We start from the raw sequence: 18,375 nt of genomic DNA, 5'->3' as shown, positions 1-18,375 counted from the left end.
GTAAGGTTGACTTGGAACTTTTTTTTTTTCTTCCAGACAAGGTTTCTTTATGTAGCCCTGGCTGTCCTGGACTCCCTCTATAGATCAGGCTGGCCTCAAACTCACAGAGATCTGCCTGCCTCTGCCTCCGAGTGCTGGGATTAGAGGTGCGCACCACCACTTACCCCCAGAGTTTATACTTCTAATCCTCCTGCCTACCTCCCAAGTACAAGAATCACCAGCGTATAAAAGCACGCCCGAATCACATAGTGCCAAGGGTTGGATCCAGGGCTCTGGATGGGTGCTAGGCAAACACTCCCAATTGAGTTACACCCCCCACCACTACCTCGACCCCCTCGACTTTCTGTTCTATGGAGTCCAATTAATTAGGTGCCTGTATAGAAACAGGAGTCCCCTCCCCACCCACCTACTCTATTTTCCAGTCTAGCCTGGCTCAGACCTTACTGCAAGAGGAATGTGGACACAGGTATGCACAGCTGCCAGGAAAAAGCTGGTCCATCCAGGCTTGGTCCTTGCAGGCTCGGGGCACTTAGAGACCTTTATTAAAGTGGACAAAGAGGGTTTTTTCTCCGTGCTTGGCCTTGACGGCGTTCTGTAGCTCTGGTTCTAGATAGGAAACTGGTAATTCGCATTTCTGAGGGAAGAGCCCACACACCACTGGTACCATGAAGAGGAGGAAGCACCCACACAACAAGACCTGCAGCGGAGCACGCAGCACTTTCACTTTCTTCATCATGCGCCCCCTCTCCAGCCTCTCCATGAGGACCAGTAACAAGATCATGCCAGGGGCTGCCATGGTGATCCGAGAAATAACCAATTGGATGACGCCCACAGCTGCAGCTCTCTGAGAATAGCCAAGTTCATTTTGGTTCCTGTCCTTCACAGATGCCCTGGATGAGTTCCTGCCGTTGCATCACTGGGATATTAACACAGTTAGCTGCAGCTGCAGCGGCAAAGGGCACCCATCCCACTGCAGTGGCCACCGCAGTGGTTGTAGCTATGAAGTAGGAGAGGGCCATCTGCCTGACTGATGTGGGGGAAGCCGCATTCCTGTTGGTGTAGTTGACATTGAAGGCATTGAAGGATTGGTTCACCCACTGCCAGGAGATGACCGCAGGCATTGTCCTATAGAACTGGAGCATGAAGCCTGTGATGAGCATGCCGCCGGGGACCTGGAAGGACATCCGCCCGATGACATTCATCTTCTTCCCAGTGTCAGGGTGGAAGGCCCTGTCATACAGCTTCTTAGCCTACTGCAGCTGTTCAACGTTAGTGCCCTGGAGCACAAGCCCCATCCTGCTCTTCTGCACCATCACTTTGGCCCAGTCCAGCTCCTGCTCTGGTGCAAAGACAGTGCGCAGATCGGTGACATTAAAAAAGTGTTTCACACGCCCCAGGAAGGTGCCCTGATCCCAGCGGGGGGCATTGATGTTAAAGCCAGACAGACTGCAGACTGGTCCCAGAGGGATGCACCCGGGCTACGGCCACCAGGCGCAGCAGACTAGGTCTTTTTATGGTTTTTTTGTAAGTTTCTTTTTCCATTTTTTAGTATACGTACTACAAAAATTAAAAAATTATACAAATGAACATTTTATTTGTGGGTGCACATTACTTATGATTTAATATAATATTTTTATTATTTTTTGAGAATTTTTTTTACAATGTATTATGATCATATTTACCCCCACTCCTCTTACCAACTCCCTCTAGGTTTACTTTCCACCTCTCCAAATCCTCCCAATAAATGCTGATGTTTACAAGCCAGTTTACAGAAAATGTGAGGGAAAGATAGTTAATTGTTTAAGATAATATAAATCTGTACATATACAAAGGTAAAACTAAATAGGTATCTAATATATGATGGCAAGATGGAGGGTAGCACTAGAATAGTCATTAGCTTATCTGAAATAGAAAAAAAAATATGTGCAATGACTTTGTAGTGCTATTCAAACTAGACCTGTGAGTATGTGGTATTAATTGCTCAAAGTATATTAATTATAGAAATAAGATGATTGTTATTAACACATAGGAAAATGTAATATATATCCGTCTGTACTTATGTATTACATATCAAATTTATGTTAAAGGATATTCCATAACACAGTCTAAGTTCTTTAAAGTTGCTAAATCAAGAGAAATAGATGAAAGTATTTTGCTAGCCGTACAGGGGAAAATGAAGAAAAATAAAACCAGTAATTATTTCATGGAGCTTTTTCTAGACTCTCAGGGTGAATTAGGAGAACTGGAAAATAAAATTGTTGTTCCCACAGGACAATTTGCCCAGTTGTTTGAATTTTACCAAGCGTATGTATTATTTACAGAAAATTAAATTGCAAATATAACACTATGGAGCCCTCGGTGATTTGGATTTTATTAATTTATTACATTGAAAAGATACATAAAATATAAATGAATTATTCATGATAGGCTATTATGCTGTAATTGCAATGGCACAACTTTCACCAACAAGCCAAATGTTTCCTCGTCCATCGTCAGATCAGCTGTGCCACGTACCACCTTTCAGAGAGGAAACTGATGGGATGGCAGCTCCCTTGCAGGGGGCATCCTAACTTGTCAAAGCTTCCCTTCCTTCACAGCACTACAAACCTGTATCTTGAAAGTGCTATCTGGTGGCTCCACTCGTTTAAAGTATGCTTACTTTTTCTAGATTGGAAATGTTAACTTTTATATTCTGAAACAGAAGATAACAGCCATTTCTGTCAAAATCAGTCTATAGTTAGAGATTTGTGTAGGTACATTTGTATTTCATGGTGCACAGCGAGGCTCTTCCTGATATCTTCTATCTTCAATTTAAAGTAAATCAAATTAATTTCCCATGCTTTTTTTCCGACTAATTTAAAGACCACGAATCTGATATGAATTTTCAGGAGTAGAAGAAATCCTGTTGGCTCTTCTCTTTTTCCTGCTCTAAGGCATTTGCACTTACAGAGACAAACAACTTTGAATTGTTAGTTTGAATGCTAGCAAGGGGCCTGAAAAGGGAACAAAAGGCAGAATTTATCTCATTGGGAACAAACACTCAGAACCTGTTGTGTATTGCCTATAGCTTTACCGGATGGTTTTTGAAAAGCAAAAACAAACAAACAAAAAAACAATAACAAAAAAACAACCAATAATAATCATTTCTGCTAGTATTTTGCTGTTCTGATCTATTTCTCCAGGAACACTGTAACTTGTCTTATAAAACCTTTAAAAACTCAAAAAGTTTAATTCCATCACTCAGGGAAAGCAGAGGTTGAGTGATCTCTGTGAGTTCTTGGCCAGCCTGGGCTACAAAGTGAGCACAGGACAGCCAAGGCTACACAGAGAAACCGTGTCTCAAAAACAAAAACAAACAAAGAAATCTCAGAGTCTTTAGATTTCACTTGTTCAGCTGAATGTCTCAAAAAAAATTGATATTTTAAAACTAGGACAACAACAGAAATTTAAACAAACACACACAAAAAAAAACATTAAGTTTTATAATACAGTGTTAAACTTGCTTATGAGATTTGACTTTCTATAAATATGTATATATTTAATACATATCCTCACTATGTGGCCTTGGCTGGTTGGGTAACCTTGGGATGATTTAGTTGTTAACTTGACCACATGAGAAATTAACTAAATGAATTAACCAAATGAAGGACACACCTGTGAAGGACTTTTGCTTAACTTGAAGCAGTAAGATCCCCTTCTAATCCGGACCTTGAAGCAGAAAGACAGACCTTTAATACAAATCACTTGAGCCAGGAAAAGACTTGCTTTTAATCCTGATCATTGAGTTTAGAAGAGAGCCCTTTAATCCAGGTCACTCAACCAGGTAAAATCCACCTCTAATCTAGTTCACACCTTTTTCATGAAAGAAGAAAAACTTTCTCTTTGCCTGTTTCTTCTCACCTTGCTGGAGAGTCCATTCATTCACTGGCTTTAGAGCCTACTTGTTCAAGATTCCAGAGTATCAAGATTCCAGAGTATACCAAACCCAACTAAGACTCCCAGCCTTATTGACTGAGAAACTACTGGATTGTTAAATTTTCCAGTCATAGTCTGCCATTGTTGGATCAGCCTGTAAACAATTCCGAACATTCTCTCTGTGTATATAATATACAGAAAGAAAGAGAGAGAGAGAAGGAATATATGTATATATACATGTGTATATATGTGTATATATATGTATATATATATTCTTTCTCTTTCTATGTTTATATGTACATATGTATACGTATACATAGAAAGAGAAAGAATTCTTTATGTTTTGTTACTCTAGAGAACCCTGACTAATACAAGCATAGAAATTCATCAAACTCTGCCTCTTCAGTGTCGCAATTAAAGTCATGTGACACTGCATCCAGAATTGTAATATTATAATTTATTATTTATTGCTTTCTCAAAATAGAATTATTCTTAACAAGATATCTTACTATATAAGATACATAAAGAATATACTTTTAGGGAGATTTTGATAAATAAAACAAACTGCTACTTTAGTAAATCATAAATTACTTCCAATTTATGTAAAGCTTCCAATATTTTGCAAAAAAATGATCAAGGGGATACAGTTCAGACTAATATTTGTTGTTGTTGTTCTGAGACAGGGTTTATCTGTGCATCCTTGGCAGTCCTGGATTCTATTTGTAGACCAGGCAGGCCTCAAGCTCACAGAGATATGACTGCCTCTGCCTCCCCGCATGCTAATAATAAAAGGTGCACCACCATACAAAGCTAGACTAATATTTTAATAATTAGTCAGTCGTGAATATGTTTGACTTTAGAGTAAGTGTTGTAAGAGGTAATTAATATTTACTATTAGTTTATCTTCTGATAATGCTTACTGTTATTCCTAAATCACTGTATACCCAAATCACCACACAGAGACTGGGTTTATTTAGTTACCTTAGAATACAATGCCAAGCAATAGTTACTCCCTCCTAAACCTCCAAGCCCTCATAGTTTCCTAACATTTAGATTTCCCACATTATATTTGCTTTTAATGATATATTAGGTCCAGTCCATCTTGCCACCTCGTTTCAAAATCTGTCCTCCAGCTCTGCTCTCTTAGCTCTCCTTTCATACCTTCTCCTCCCAGTCATTTCCTGCCCTCTGGCTCCTCCCCTCTTTCCTGTCCTCTGGCTCCTCCCTTTGCACAACATTGTAGCTAGTGGTCTTATTTTGGCCTGTTTACACACAGTTGAGACAGGATGCTTAGAATAAGTATCACAATGCAATATCCTTGATTGAAACCAGAGAGTGTGTGTGGGGGGAAGAAATCAGCATTTGAATGAACAAGGGTAAGGTGTTTACATTTCAAAAGAACATTATACCAACAAGTAACCATGTATCTTTTTTCTTTTTATTTGCAGTAATGTATTTATTATTGCGATAATATTAGATTATGAAGATTAAATACTATCCCATAATATAACTACAAGAAATTGTGCTGACTGCATTTTGATTTAATCTAATGCCTTCTCATTAAATGGTAGTCTGATTAGCATAATGCATTAGTCACAAGCTGGTACAACTTTTAAATATACTTTTAATGATTCTTTGAAAAGCTCAGACCTCATGTGACTTGATGAGCTGCGGTGTGCTGGGAGGGGGCATGTTCCCCTTTTCTGAGGAATAGGGAACAGGGCTAGAGGAAAGAGGTAGTGAGGACGAGACCATGAGACCGGGAGGAGAGGAGAAGGGGGCTATGATCCGGATGTAAAATGAGTAAGTAAATAAATAAATAAAATTTTAAAAAGAAAACTTTTCATGATTTATTTTAATCATCCTCGTCTTACTGCTTCCCTAATGACCTTTAGATCTACCCCACCCCCACTGTTATGTCTTTTCATGATTTTAAATACCCCATCTAGTCCATGTTTTGCCCATGTACTCATGCATTTTGAACCATTCACTGGAATCAGAGACCTCATTTAAGTCAAGGGTAAGGCTCATGAGGCCCTTCTCCCTTGCCTCCACCCCATGCTTAGAAGTTGACTGCCTTGATCTTGTTCATGTCATGGGAAGATATCTACAAATGCTATGAGTTCATGACTTCTAACAGTCCTGTCATGTTCTGCTCTGGTCTTCCTGGACCTCCAGCTCTTACAATACTTCTGCCCCTCTTCAGTGATGCTCCTTGAGCCTGGAGTGGGTGAAGGTGATACACTTGTTCAATTTGTGGCTGAACACTTCATAGATACTTATTCTGTGCACTTCAGCCAGTTTTGAGTTTCTGTATTAACCACTGTCTACTCTGTAATGAACATTTCTGATGAGGGTTGGGAGCTGCACTAATCTATGGGTATAGGAATAGGAGCTTAGAGGACAGCTTGACAATATGTCTGTTAAGAATAGTAATCGTCAACCCTGGGGGTCTGTGAGTATACCAGCAATAGTCTTGTCCTCCTGTGCAGCGGTTCTTTAGATCCAATCAGGAGGTAGTAAGTACCACTGTTACGTCTCTGCCACTATTGCACCCACAGCAATGTCATCATCATATTGTACCCACTCTTGTCATTATCATAGTTCACAGCTTTCACAACAGGATGAAATTGTTGATGACTTTTTTATTTTTTCCTTCTAGAAACCTACACAGCGCCTTCTGGTATTATAAAGGCTATCTAGCATGGAGGAAGCTTTCTGGTTAGTACAAACTTGATTTCTCCACATCTTCTTGTCCTAGTCAGTGTTCCATTGCCATGAAGAGACACTATGACCATGACAACACTTACAAAAGAAAGCACTGGAGTCTTGCTTACAGTTTCAGAGGTTTATTCTACCCTTATCATGGCAGGAAACATGGTGGCACACAGGCAGATTTGCAGCTAGAAAAGTAGCTGAGAATTCTACATATGGATCCTCAGGCAACAGGGACAAGGTACAGCTGGTTCTGGCTTGGGCTCTTGAAATCCCAAAGACCACCTACAGTGACATACTTCCTCTTCCTCCAGTAAAGCCAAACCTGCTAATCCTTTTAAATAGTGCCATCTCCTGGTGACCAAATATTCAAATCTCTGAGGATGCCATTCTCATTCAATCCACCATACTTATAAATGAATTTCTTAGTGACTTCAGAAATAAAGTCTTTCCTATAAATAGTTCTGGTGGGCAACCAAAAGCACTAACTCTTGCCTTGTTGGGTGCCTCCATGAACATCTTGGAAAACAACTCCAGGGGGTCAGCACAGATGGCATTGGGCATTCATTTGGTCAACTGCAGTTTCTAGAAGAAATATATATATATGTATATATATATATTAGTGGATGTCAATATTTTATTAAAAGTGTTACAGCATAACTCATCATCAGAAGCTGGAGTTTTGAAGCCAGACTACTCAGGCTCATTGTCATTCAGCTGCTTAAGTGATGGCTTAAAAAAATACTCAAACTGTTAGTGTTACTCAAAAACCTATCATTTTGTACTGATTTTTCTGTGAGCACTTGTACTGGAGTCTTACACAATTTTGGTTATTTGATTTTCTGCCCTCCAGAATTTTAGTTTCTCTAATCTCCTTTTTCATTGCTTAGCCTAAAGACTTTGTAAATTATAATATCTAGGGCTCAAATAACTCTCTTTTGGACAGTAGTTTCCACAATCCCTTCAACCTGTATTTAGTTCCACAGAGACCTTGGTGTTTTTCTCCAAATAATCTCCAAATAATCTCTGCTAAATGAATTCCTTTCATGATCCAACATAACCTCAAGTCCCCCCACCTCTACATCATCACCCTTGTTTTTCCTTCACCAGAATTTCAAATTTTTAATTTTAATAAGTTCAATCATTTATTTTTCCCCCTTCTTGCTTTGTACGTTGGTCTGCTTTGGAAAGGAAAATCCTTAAATTTCCAAGTCTTAGTGCCAGTTAATAATAAAATTCTGATGTATCCTTTACTGGGTACTTTCCACACATCAGGTGATAAAAGATCAACATCTGCTCTCTCAATCTGTAGGATAGATGGTACTACTGCCTGTTTTATAGATGAGAACCCAGTGCCTGGAATCAGTGAGGCACTTGGCAATGACCAAAGCAATGCTAAATAGCACTGGCTGGTTAGAAGTATGATCTTTTTTTTCCCCCAATGCAGTTCATAATCACTGTGCCACCTGCTCAGTGAGATACAGGGCTTCTGATGTGTTGCTAAGCTCTCTGTCATGTGCTCCATTGTATTATCATAAATACTCTGATTTTATTTTGTCTTTGTATTAGTTTGACTGCTGCAAAATCTCTATGGTATGAATAACGTTGGAAAATAAAAGGTGTTCATAGGTTAATAAGCTTTCTACTCTCAGGCACAGGCGATCTCTTGGAGCTTTTACAGTATCACCCTATGTATTTATCTGTCAAACAAATATCCATATTTTGACAATAATATCTATATTGACCTCTGTTTCTAGGCCTTAGCCTTTGTAGTTGAGTACCCTAGGATAAGCTTTTGTTCTTACAGTTGGTTTTTGAGCCTGGTTACTGACATAGTTTTAAATCTCTCCAAATATTTTTAGTTAAAAAAAAATCATCTTCTTTGACAATTCTAAATGCCTCATCATAGAGACTGGTTGATAAGCAGACAAGTCTTATAATTGGACTTTAACTGATTCTCCCACTCTTACTTCTCAAAGGCTGGGATTAGAGGCATGTGCCAACACTCCGGTCCCAAAAGTCTATATTCTTTGACATCATCATTATTTGTTAACTGCCATTCTATTATTATATCTTTCTTTTGTTGTTGTTCATTTGTTTTTTACCTTTTTGCGTATTTGTGCTAAGTTCATATTACCTACATAGAGACACCATAGAACAAAGCCATTTATTTTATTTTGTGTTTTAAATTATAAAATAAGCAAGCATTTATTAAGGCCTTAGGGTTTCAAAATTGTTTAAGTTGATTTCCTAGTTAGTACTCTTTAATTTTTTTTTCATGGTCTTCACATGCATTGACATCAGATGAGGTCACCATTTGGTCTAAAAGCATATGTGCATAGAGAGATACTTTGACATATATTCAGATATTACTCAAATGTGCATGGTTTTATTTGCCATTACTTAGAATAATATCTACATGTTCAGGATCTGCCCCCAACCAATAATATTCTATAAATATTTCAGTGTAGAATTATTAAAAAATATTGGATGTATTAACAAAATCTAAGGAATATCACCACCTGCCTATTCATCCAGATCACTTCTTAAATTTAACTACATTTATATGATAAAAGCAATTTCAAGCTGCCTATGAATAAATGATCCTCTCTCTGAATGTATCTCTCTGGGTAAATGTATTGTTGTCAATCTTATTATTTGAAACACAAAAAAATGTTAACAATCTCCTTGCTCTAAGTCTCCTCTGTAGAGACCATCACTATCTCCTAACAATTTTGCCTCCAAATGTCGTCAAATGTGCAAGATGCTATTTCAAACATCATTACCAGTCCCCTACATTCTAAATCATGTTTGTTTGTTTGTTTGTTTGTTTAATTCTAATCAATGTATAGAACTGAAATCCTAGGTGATTTTTTTTCATGTGTGATCGTAGGTTCCCTTGAAGGTCATTCCTCTTGCCCAAAAGGAGCATGGGTGTGTACACCCAACAGTATTGATCAATCACAAGGCAATCACAAGGCACCAGGTGCCTGTCTAGACTTGTCCAGTGTTTACATCCCCTTAATCCACACCAGAAGGAACAGTTGTTACATGTCCCTATTTTACAGGTGAGGAGAAACTGAAGAACAGAACATTTGAAAGTTCTGCCCAAAGGTAAATGGCGAAGTTGAGATGTGAACTCGGAGATTTTAGCTTTATGCTTGATGGTTCCCCATTACAAGATGCTACTCTCAACGAACACAATTTTTTCCATATTAAAGGTCTTCTGGGATTTCTGAATTTTTCCAACAGTCTTTACACTTGGCCTGGAATATTCTTTTCTCCCACCATCTGTTATTAAGTATGTTTCATTCTTTATGTGTTTCGTTAATCATTATTTCTTTAGTAAATTCCCCGTTAAATTGGTATTACCAATTACTTTGCTGAATTCAAACATTTGTTAAATAAAACTAAAATTTTGTATGGTTTTCTAATAGTACATTAATCTGCATGTCATGCACTATAATGTAAACTGAACAAAACTTGACCTCACCTGTGTAATGCAGTCTGGTGCATGGGTACCTACCTACCTGCCTTCACACACACAAACTGCAATAAATACTAAAGATAATAAGATAATAAGAAGAAGATAATACAGGAAGGCAGGCAGAAAAGGAGGGAGGGGGATAAAGAGAGAGAGACTGAGGTTAAAGGAACAGTGAGAGAGGAAGGAGAGTGGGGGAGGGAAGGAATAAAGAAGCAAAGAAAGGAAGGAGGGAGTTGCAAATATCTGGCAGAAATATTTCAAAAACTGATGTAGATTTGGAACGATTTTGTACCACTTCTCTTGATTTATTTCCCAATCTCCATTTAAACAGTACTAATTGTCTCAAGATAAATTGCTGGGCAAATATGAATACATATGCTTTTACTTATCTGTGAAAGATGCATTTAAAGAGCCACAGTGGGCAGTTGAAATCATAGCCATTACTGAACCATAAGTATTCTGTGTTATTTCATCACACGCATACCCGTGACAGAACTGAATTTATGAGCTAAGAACAGAAAGAGATTCACAGTACTGACTAATGAAGAGAGTGATAATTATAATAATAGCAGTCTTTGATAACAATTTATTTGATATTCCTTTCCCAGAATGTCATAATGCACCCTTCGTATGGCTATGACTGGAGGTGACACAATGCCTACAGGAAAAGATGAGGTGAAATGAAGGATTCGGGCCTTGTGATACATGCATACAGAGTACTTAAAAGAAGAACATTGTGACTGCAGGTCACTTACCTGAGGTGGCTACTAAGGGCCTGAAGCCTGGGTTAGGGTTAATGACATGGGATACACTAGAGAAAGGGATAGTTCACTTTCTGATGGAGATGCAGCAGGGTAGCGGGAACTTCCACGGTCATTCTTGGAAAGGTTGTGTACATTAAAAGTCATTCTGGAATATTCCTTCTAACACTTTCCGACTACTGTGAACAGCAGTAACAGAAACTACAGAAAGCCAGTGGGATATGGTCATATGTAAAGCCTGTCTTTACATAGACTTTAATTCCTTAAAAATCTCACCCCATCTGGGAGATTTTTTTCCCTTTGAATTCCCTAAAATATATTTTCAAATCGCTATATTTTGAATACTTATATGTACTTTTTTCTTCATGCATGCTTTCTCCAAGTCTGATAATAGTAATAACCTACATTTTTAGGATATAATTGTACATGACATAATTTTTATAATGTATGTGCTTTAAAGTAATTTTTAAATTTTTATTTTAGCCCAATTTATTTCATTTCTTGCCTTAAGAATATTTTATTTGGCCTCTAATTTCACATAAATTTGAGTGTGAAAATAAACAGATAATATTTCATATCATGTTTTCTTTATGAGAATTCAGTTACAAAGTTGAAAAGTTTTTGAAGGGCTTTGAAGTAGAAGAACCTACTGAACTTTTGTAGTGTTTTTACAATTGTATATGGTCTTTTCCCTATGGAAATATATTAAGTTGTTGAGAAAATCATTTGGAAAGCATATGGAAATTCACGTGCAAATTTTCATATTATATATTTGTTATTATAGTATATAAAAATTTATAAAACTAGAATGCAACATCAAAGTGTACCTTGCTGAGGAACTAAATACTTAGTCTTTAAATACTCATCACAAACAGGGGTATTACATCATGTACTTGGAATATAATTTTTCTTTGCTTTCTGGAAGAAAAATAAGATAGGAAAACATTTCATATATGTTTGTATTCATGCTAGCAAAATAATTGAAACTATAACACTTTCTTATTATAACATGTTCCTAAATGGAAGTTGTGAATAGTGTCCTTGGAACAAATGTCACACTTCAAATTTGTTAGAAAACATTCAATCTTTTTATTTAGAAAATCACGAAAATCATGATCAAAATAAAAGCTGAATAATTTGCACTTTGAGAGAAATTCCCATGTTAGTACAGTGCGTTTCTATGAGAACTGTGTTATAATAACTGCAAATTTTAGGGATTTTAGTTGCTGGAGAAAGTGCATAAGATCTAAGAAAAATATAGATAGGAAATGATAATAAACCACCAGTGTCTCCTGCTTTCTTATTTAATCCAAAGTGACTAGACACTCTCTCTCTCCTGCTTTACTGTTTAATTCTAATGACCAGGTATCTCTTTTTATGAAGCAGTTGAATAGTAAGTAGCTTCATAATAATTATGATAGGGATATTTCATTTATTCATTTTCTTCAGAGCTTCCCACTGCTTTCTCATTTTTGTGTTTACAGGAAATACACATTACCAGAACAAATAAATTGGTCATATCCAAGCTAATCATTTTGAATGTGTAACAATGAAAAAAAAAAAACATTATTTGCTGTTAGTATCTGCAAAGGGAAAAAATAGCTTTGAGTTGAGAGGCTATCTCAGCTCTGTGTCAGTTTTGTTAATCAGAGAAAAGCAAACTGATAGAACAGGTTTTTGTATGTCACTGACCAAAGCATCTTTGAATAGAAACAATAGCTACGCATACAAAAATGGTGGTTGAAAACAACTTCAAATGTTGTTTGTGGCCTAAATCTAGGAGTAGCAATCAAATCTCATACCACACACATCTACTCTTAAACCAGGTTGGATTTGGTGAAGCTGTATTTTATATGATGAAAGCCTGAAGAAGCTTGAAGCATGTCACCAAATCTATTGGGATTGGTGGCTTGATTTCATTTCCATCCAGACGCAAGTAGCTCAGTTGAGGTCCGTGAATGAAGGCATCCTGTTCTGCACGCAGTGTGGTGGGACATATTACAGAGATGTTCACATCTATGGAGGCAGAGATAGCATGAGTGATTAAACTGAAACACCAGAGGATCTGGGGATCTAGACCTAGAAGGTACTACAATGGCCCTAAGGGGCCAAATGACCTTGAGCTATAGAGCTATAGCTATAGAGCTATTAACCCGTTGTCATACAAGTTAGTGTGCATGTTTGTCCCAGGAAAGTGATCCAGAAAATGTGGGAAGTAACAGCTGCAGTCTCCTCGCTCTGTGTTCTCCTATATTTTAGCATGGAACATTATATAGGTAATATTTTTGAAATCAGTGATGTAGTCATGGTAAATAAGATATATGAGTGAATTTCTAAGCTTACAGGTGAGATGACACATGTCTAAATTGCCTTACTATACAAATACGGAAAATGTATTCAATATAATTCTATATACTATAATTACAGACATGAATCTCCCTATGTAAATATATTTAGTTGGAGAGAAAGCATTTACCAACAGTTAACATGCAGAGGATTGAGATCAAGGAATATCCCATATGTATATACCTGGTATTAATGAAAGGACAAACACCTGCCTTAGACTAGAGTTCATGGCACCAAAGAGCCATATTGAGAGAATTCTCTAGGCTGAAGGGCTGCTCTACCATCAAAATTCAGAGAATTTTGGAGAAAATGATTTCAAACATCAGTTCATACTATCTCCTTTGAAAAGACCTCATTTTCAACTAGACCCTCCTAACTTGGAACTAGTTTCTTCCCTGTGTCCTATTGGTGCAAGAAAATTCACATTAGAAGTTAAATTATTTTATACTTATATAATGGCTGTGTTGTTCAAACCTTATGTTATCTTGTGAGTTAACTTGACATAAATAATGGCTCACATCTTGTAAATTTAGCTTTGTGATCATAGTGTTTTCACATACATAATCACTTTATCTTCACACAGACTTTATCAAGAAATATGACTACTCTTTTCACCTGCATATTGTAGAAAAAGTGAGCCCAGAGTAACTCTTTCCTCTTACCTGGGATCCTTGCTCACCAGGGTTACTGTGTTTCATTTTGTGCCTTATGTAATATTCTTATAACTCTCAAACCTCATATCTAGTACATCCAAATAACCAGAATATGAGAAACAGGAGTTCTGAATATAAGTATTTCCCATAAGTTAGGATTTTTCTCAGAGATTGTGGAGAAGTAAATTATTTAAGTAAATACACATTTTACATCAGATTTCACTTCACTTGTCATATTCAGGAGAAAAACATGTTTTTCCAAAATCACGTAAGAAACGTTGACTGGAAACTTCATATAAAAGTTTTGTTTCTTGGAAATTGTGCTTTAATAACTAGATTATGTGACAAGAAGAACTAACTACATTAAGGATTGTTATAACACTATGTGATTCAATTATGGTCCAGCAATTCTAACAAAAGGAATCTTTACTCTGCACTTATTTCTTTGGAAAAAAACAAAAACAAAACAGGATTAGTGTGTTAAATGAAGGAACATGCCTTCTCTGTGTTTAAGGAGGGAGGCTGGAGCCTCTGCTTCTGGCTCTGCAGTTATTCTCTGTCCTTGAACAGTTACTGTCACCCACCTGTACTTCATTTTCCTCTTTGAACTTCCCAACAATGTCACGTTTTGGGAGGTTTTGTGTTTCTCCAACCATGAGCAAAAAACAACAATATTGTTACAGAGCTGAATGGTCTAGCTCCACGTCAGAGCCTCTATCCATAAATACCTGGGGTTAAGGATCCCTACAACCTTCACAAAATCAGCTGCTTCAGACACATGCTAACATATAAAAATGAATAAGACATTGGAGTGTATAAACGCAGCCTCTGAAGATCCTCTGCAAAATTTCATTGAAGGGAGGCACATGCTTTCCTTCTTAATCTTGCTTTCAATGCCAGTCTTGGGCAGTCTCGAGTTCCCAGCACCTATAACTCACATGCAAAAGTCTGTACGGAATCCCTTAAAATCACCTTTCTACTGCCAGTTATCTGTGGAGTTTTATTGTGGATTAGGAATCCACACACAGGAGCATAGCCTTCTCAGGAAAAACTCACAAACTTGGGGTCTCCCTTAGGCATTACGATGCTTGATGCAGCTAAACATGCTCCTGTAATGATTTTTCTATGCTGCATTTTTTCCTTCTGACTGGAATATTAAAAGGTACATTGCCTCACCACAGGAGGAAAAAGTAACTGTTGTGGTGGCAGCATGCCATTCGGTTCCAGGATTTTACACTCAAGCACATGGCAACAATAATGAAAACAAAAATGTGATATCCAAGCGTGTTCTCAGTGGAAAGGTGTTCTCATCCTGTAATGGAATGCTTACATGATCATATGCTAAACGGAACGTTAGTGACTGGTAACTAAGCAGCCTAAACTTGCGGCATTTACCTGGTTTCCTTCCTATAAATCATTTTTATCAACTATCACTTCAAGACTGCACTTTAAAATATGCTTCAGAGAGAATTACCCCTTTGTTTTCTGACTAAACTGCTTATACCGAGACTGAAGATGAATTCTAGGCTGTGTCCAGGAACCTTGTGGATGGAATATGGAATTGCTCACTTCTGCCACTGGGGCTAGCCTGCCATAACTATGAACAGGTCAAGTTCATACCAAATGTTTCCAAGAATGTACTTCTTGTAACCACTTCACCACACAAAATCATCTTTGCCTCAGAAGACTTCAACCTGATTCACTCTCCACTCTATAAGTAGATACTAGACCTAAAAGATAGGATAAACATACTAAAATCTGTACACCCAAAGAAGCTAAACAAGAAGGAGGACCAGGGGGAAGATGATCCATCCTCACTTAGAAAGACAAATGGGATGGACATTGGAAATAGGAGAAAATAAGAAACAGGACAGGAGCCTACCATAGAGGGCCTCTGAAAGACTCTCCCTAGCAGTCTATCAAAGCAGATGCTGAGACTCATAACTAAACCTTGGGCAGAGTGCAGGGAATCTTATGAAAGAAGGGGGAGATAGTAAGACCTGGAGGGAACAGGAGCTCTAGGAGGAGAGCAGCAAACCCAAAACTTCTGGGCCCAGGAGGCTTTTCTGAGACTGATACTCCAACTAAGAATCATGCATGGAGATAACCTAGAATCCCTATTCAGATGTAGCCCATGGCAGCTCAGTGGGTTCCGTAGTTAAGGGAACAGGGACTGTCTCTGACATGAACTCAGTGGCTGGCTCTTTGATCACTTTTCCCTGAGGGAAGAGCAGCCTTACTAGGCCACAGAGGAGGTCAATACAGCCAGTCCTGATGAGGCCTGATAAGCTAGGGTCAGATGGAAGGGGAGGAGGACCTCCCCTATCAGTGGACTTAGGGGCAGGGAGGAGATGAGGGAGGGAGGGTGGGGTTGGGAGGGAATGAAGAAGGGGGCTACAGCTGGGATACAAAGTAAGTAGACTGTAATTAATATAAGAAAGTAAAAATTTAATTAAAAAAGAAAGAATAACTTTTCCTCTCCATGGGTAAGTCACTAAGTCCCAGTGATTAGCCGTTCCTCAGGCACTGGTTTCCATTTCAAATAAATGAAATCTCTAGCAGTGGCACTAATTCTCAGTGTGTGAATTCCCAGAGCATCAGGACCAGCACTTGGGAAGTTGATGAAAATGCAAGATCCATTGATTACCCAAATTCCAGTGACTCAGAAACTCAGGGGTGGGTACCTCAGCACGTGCTCTAAAAAGTGAGAAATCCACTCTAACAGGGCATATTTGATTGGTGATGATAGGAAAATCAGGCTTCAACTCTTCTGTAATCCCTTAAATCCTATTCTACATATTACTAATGAGGTTGAGTACACCGTATATACTTTCTTCAGCAAACTTAACTCAGAGTGTCAGTCAAGGTGGCACAAGCCTGTTGTATTCAAGGCCACCTTGAAAGACATGTTGCAGTATACCACAGAAGAAGTGTCAGAATCTTTACAGACATGAAGATAGGGCTGTTTCCTTTCTCCCCTACATAAAATTACTAAGATTCACTTTTCAATCTAGAACTTGAAGATTTGGGCATCTTGTTTTTGTTTGTTTGTTTGGTTGGTTGGTTTTTGATTTTTGTTTTGTTTTGTTTTTGTTTTAAAGCTGTATCAACAAAGATGTGTAATAAAAACTGAAAATATTTTGCCAATGCTAACAGCTCATTAATTAGGTTAGGGGACAGCACAGTTGCTACTCCTCAAAGAGACAGAGACTAGGCATAATGGTGGACATGCTAGTCATAGGCACATCCTTGTAGCTACTTACTTTTAATTTTGTTGTGATCGAGGTGAAGGTGTTGCAGGTTAGCATTGATTCGGGGGAAGTTTGTGAGCTGATTGTGAGACAGTTGAAGGTCTAGAATCGAGGACACATCAAAACCCCTTGACGGGAGGCCTGCATCTGACAGCTTGTTGTGGTTGAGTCTCAGGAAGGCCACTTTAGGAATCACATTGAAATAATTTTCAGGTATTTCTTCAATGGAGTTGTTGTCCAGAAACAGTTGCATGGTGTTGGCTGGTAACCTTGGGGGCATGTTCCTTAGGGAATTCTTGGCCATATTTAGCTGCATGAGGTTCTTAAGACCCTTGAAGGTATCTCTTTGGAAGGCATTATCTAACAGTTTGTTATGCTGTAGATCAAGAAGGGTCAGGTTTTCCAGATTGCTGAAGGTCCCCTGAGGGATTCTGGATACCTTGTTTCTAGCTAGTTGTAATTGTTCCAAACTTCTTGGCAGTGGAGAAGGTACCTCCTCTAGCTCATTGTCTTCTAGAAACAAGAAAAGAAGCTTCTTCAGCTGGCTTAAGGCCCCCTTCTCAATCCCGTAATTGGTTATTTTGTTCTTGTTTAAGTTGATCCATCTCAGCTGGGTCGCATTGGCAAATGCCTTCTCTGGTATGGTCTCTATCAGGTTGTTTTCCAGGTAGAGGTACCAGATCCTTGAAGGAATGATGGGGATTTTTGTGAGCCCTCTGTTCTCACAGTATAAGGCAGTAGGGAAACTGGGTGGACAGAAGCATTCTCTGGGACAGTAGAAGTCATCATGCACATCCCAGTCCTCTGGATCCGGTGCTTCATAGGCCTGTCTCACATTCTGCATCCACACAGTGTCTGCTATGAGTAACACCCACAGCATCAGACAGATTGAAGCTGCCATTTGTAACACCTGTAGAGTAAGCAACACACATGATCGATGGTATCTTTAAACATTGGCAGGCATCAAATTAGTAAGTATGGTTTCTTTAGAGGAGAGCTGAGAATATCAGCTGCTCATCCGTACATAGCTATTAATACACATTTACTGAGGACCCACAAAGCACTTTATAGACATTGAAACAAGTTCACAGGCACTTAGTATTCTGGGTTTAACTGAGTCACAGTGAAAGCTGAGAAATGGAAAGTGAAGTTTAGTAACTTTAAGTGTTTTTCCATTTCAAGTTATTAATTCAAGAAACTTTACTGAATCCAGTGCGTAGTATAAAAGAACAAAATGTGGTCTAATA

At 38.3% G+C, this 18,375-nt stretch overlaps 1 protein-coding gene and 1 pseudogene across 1 annotated transcript; both read right to left on the bottom strand.

Moving 5' to 3' along the window:
- Positions 1-529: 529 nt before the first annotated feature.
- On the bottom strand, positions 530-5,074 carry LOC110565731 (sideroflexin-2-like; annotated as a pseudogene).
- Positions 5,075-12,018: 6,944 nt separating this feature from the next.
- Positions 12,019-18,033, bottom strand: Kera (keratocan). Its single transcript, XM_021663476.2, has 2 exons — positions 17,141-18,033; positions 12,019-12,894 (listed from the first exon to the last, which is right to left on the bottom strand). The coding sequence occupies exons 1-2, from the start codon at positions 18,027-18,029 to the stop codon at positions 12,728-12,730; spliced, it is 1,056 nt and encodes a 351-aa protein (XP_021519151.1). The 5' UTR covers positions 18,030-18,033; the 3' UTR covers positions 12,019-12,727.
- Between the last annotated feature and the right edge of the window lie 342 nt (positions 18,034-18,375).

This window comes from Meriones unguiculatus, chromosome 2, assembly GCF_030254825.1.
Source record: "Meriones unguiculatus strain TT.TT164.6M chromosome 2, Bangor_MerUng_6.1, whole genome shotgun sequence".
Lineage (NCBI taxonomy): Eukaryota > Metazoa > Chordata > Mammalia > Rodentia > Muridae > Meriones > Meriones unguiculatus.
The sequence above is the reverse complement of the archived record's forward strand: the minus strand, read 5'-3'. Positions and strand labels throughout refer to the sequence as shown.

Bases quoted from the DNA above. Each gene is read 5' to 3' on its own strand.
- Kera (XM_021663476.2), bottom strand. From the start codon at position 18,029: ATGGCAGCTTCAATCTGTCTGATGCTGTGGGTGTTACTCATAGCAGAC. The intron at 12,895-17,140 runs GTAAGTAGCTAC...CTGCCTCCATAG, and splicing joins CGATCACAACAAAATTAAAA to ATGTGAACATCTCTGTAATA.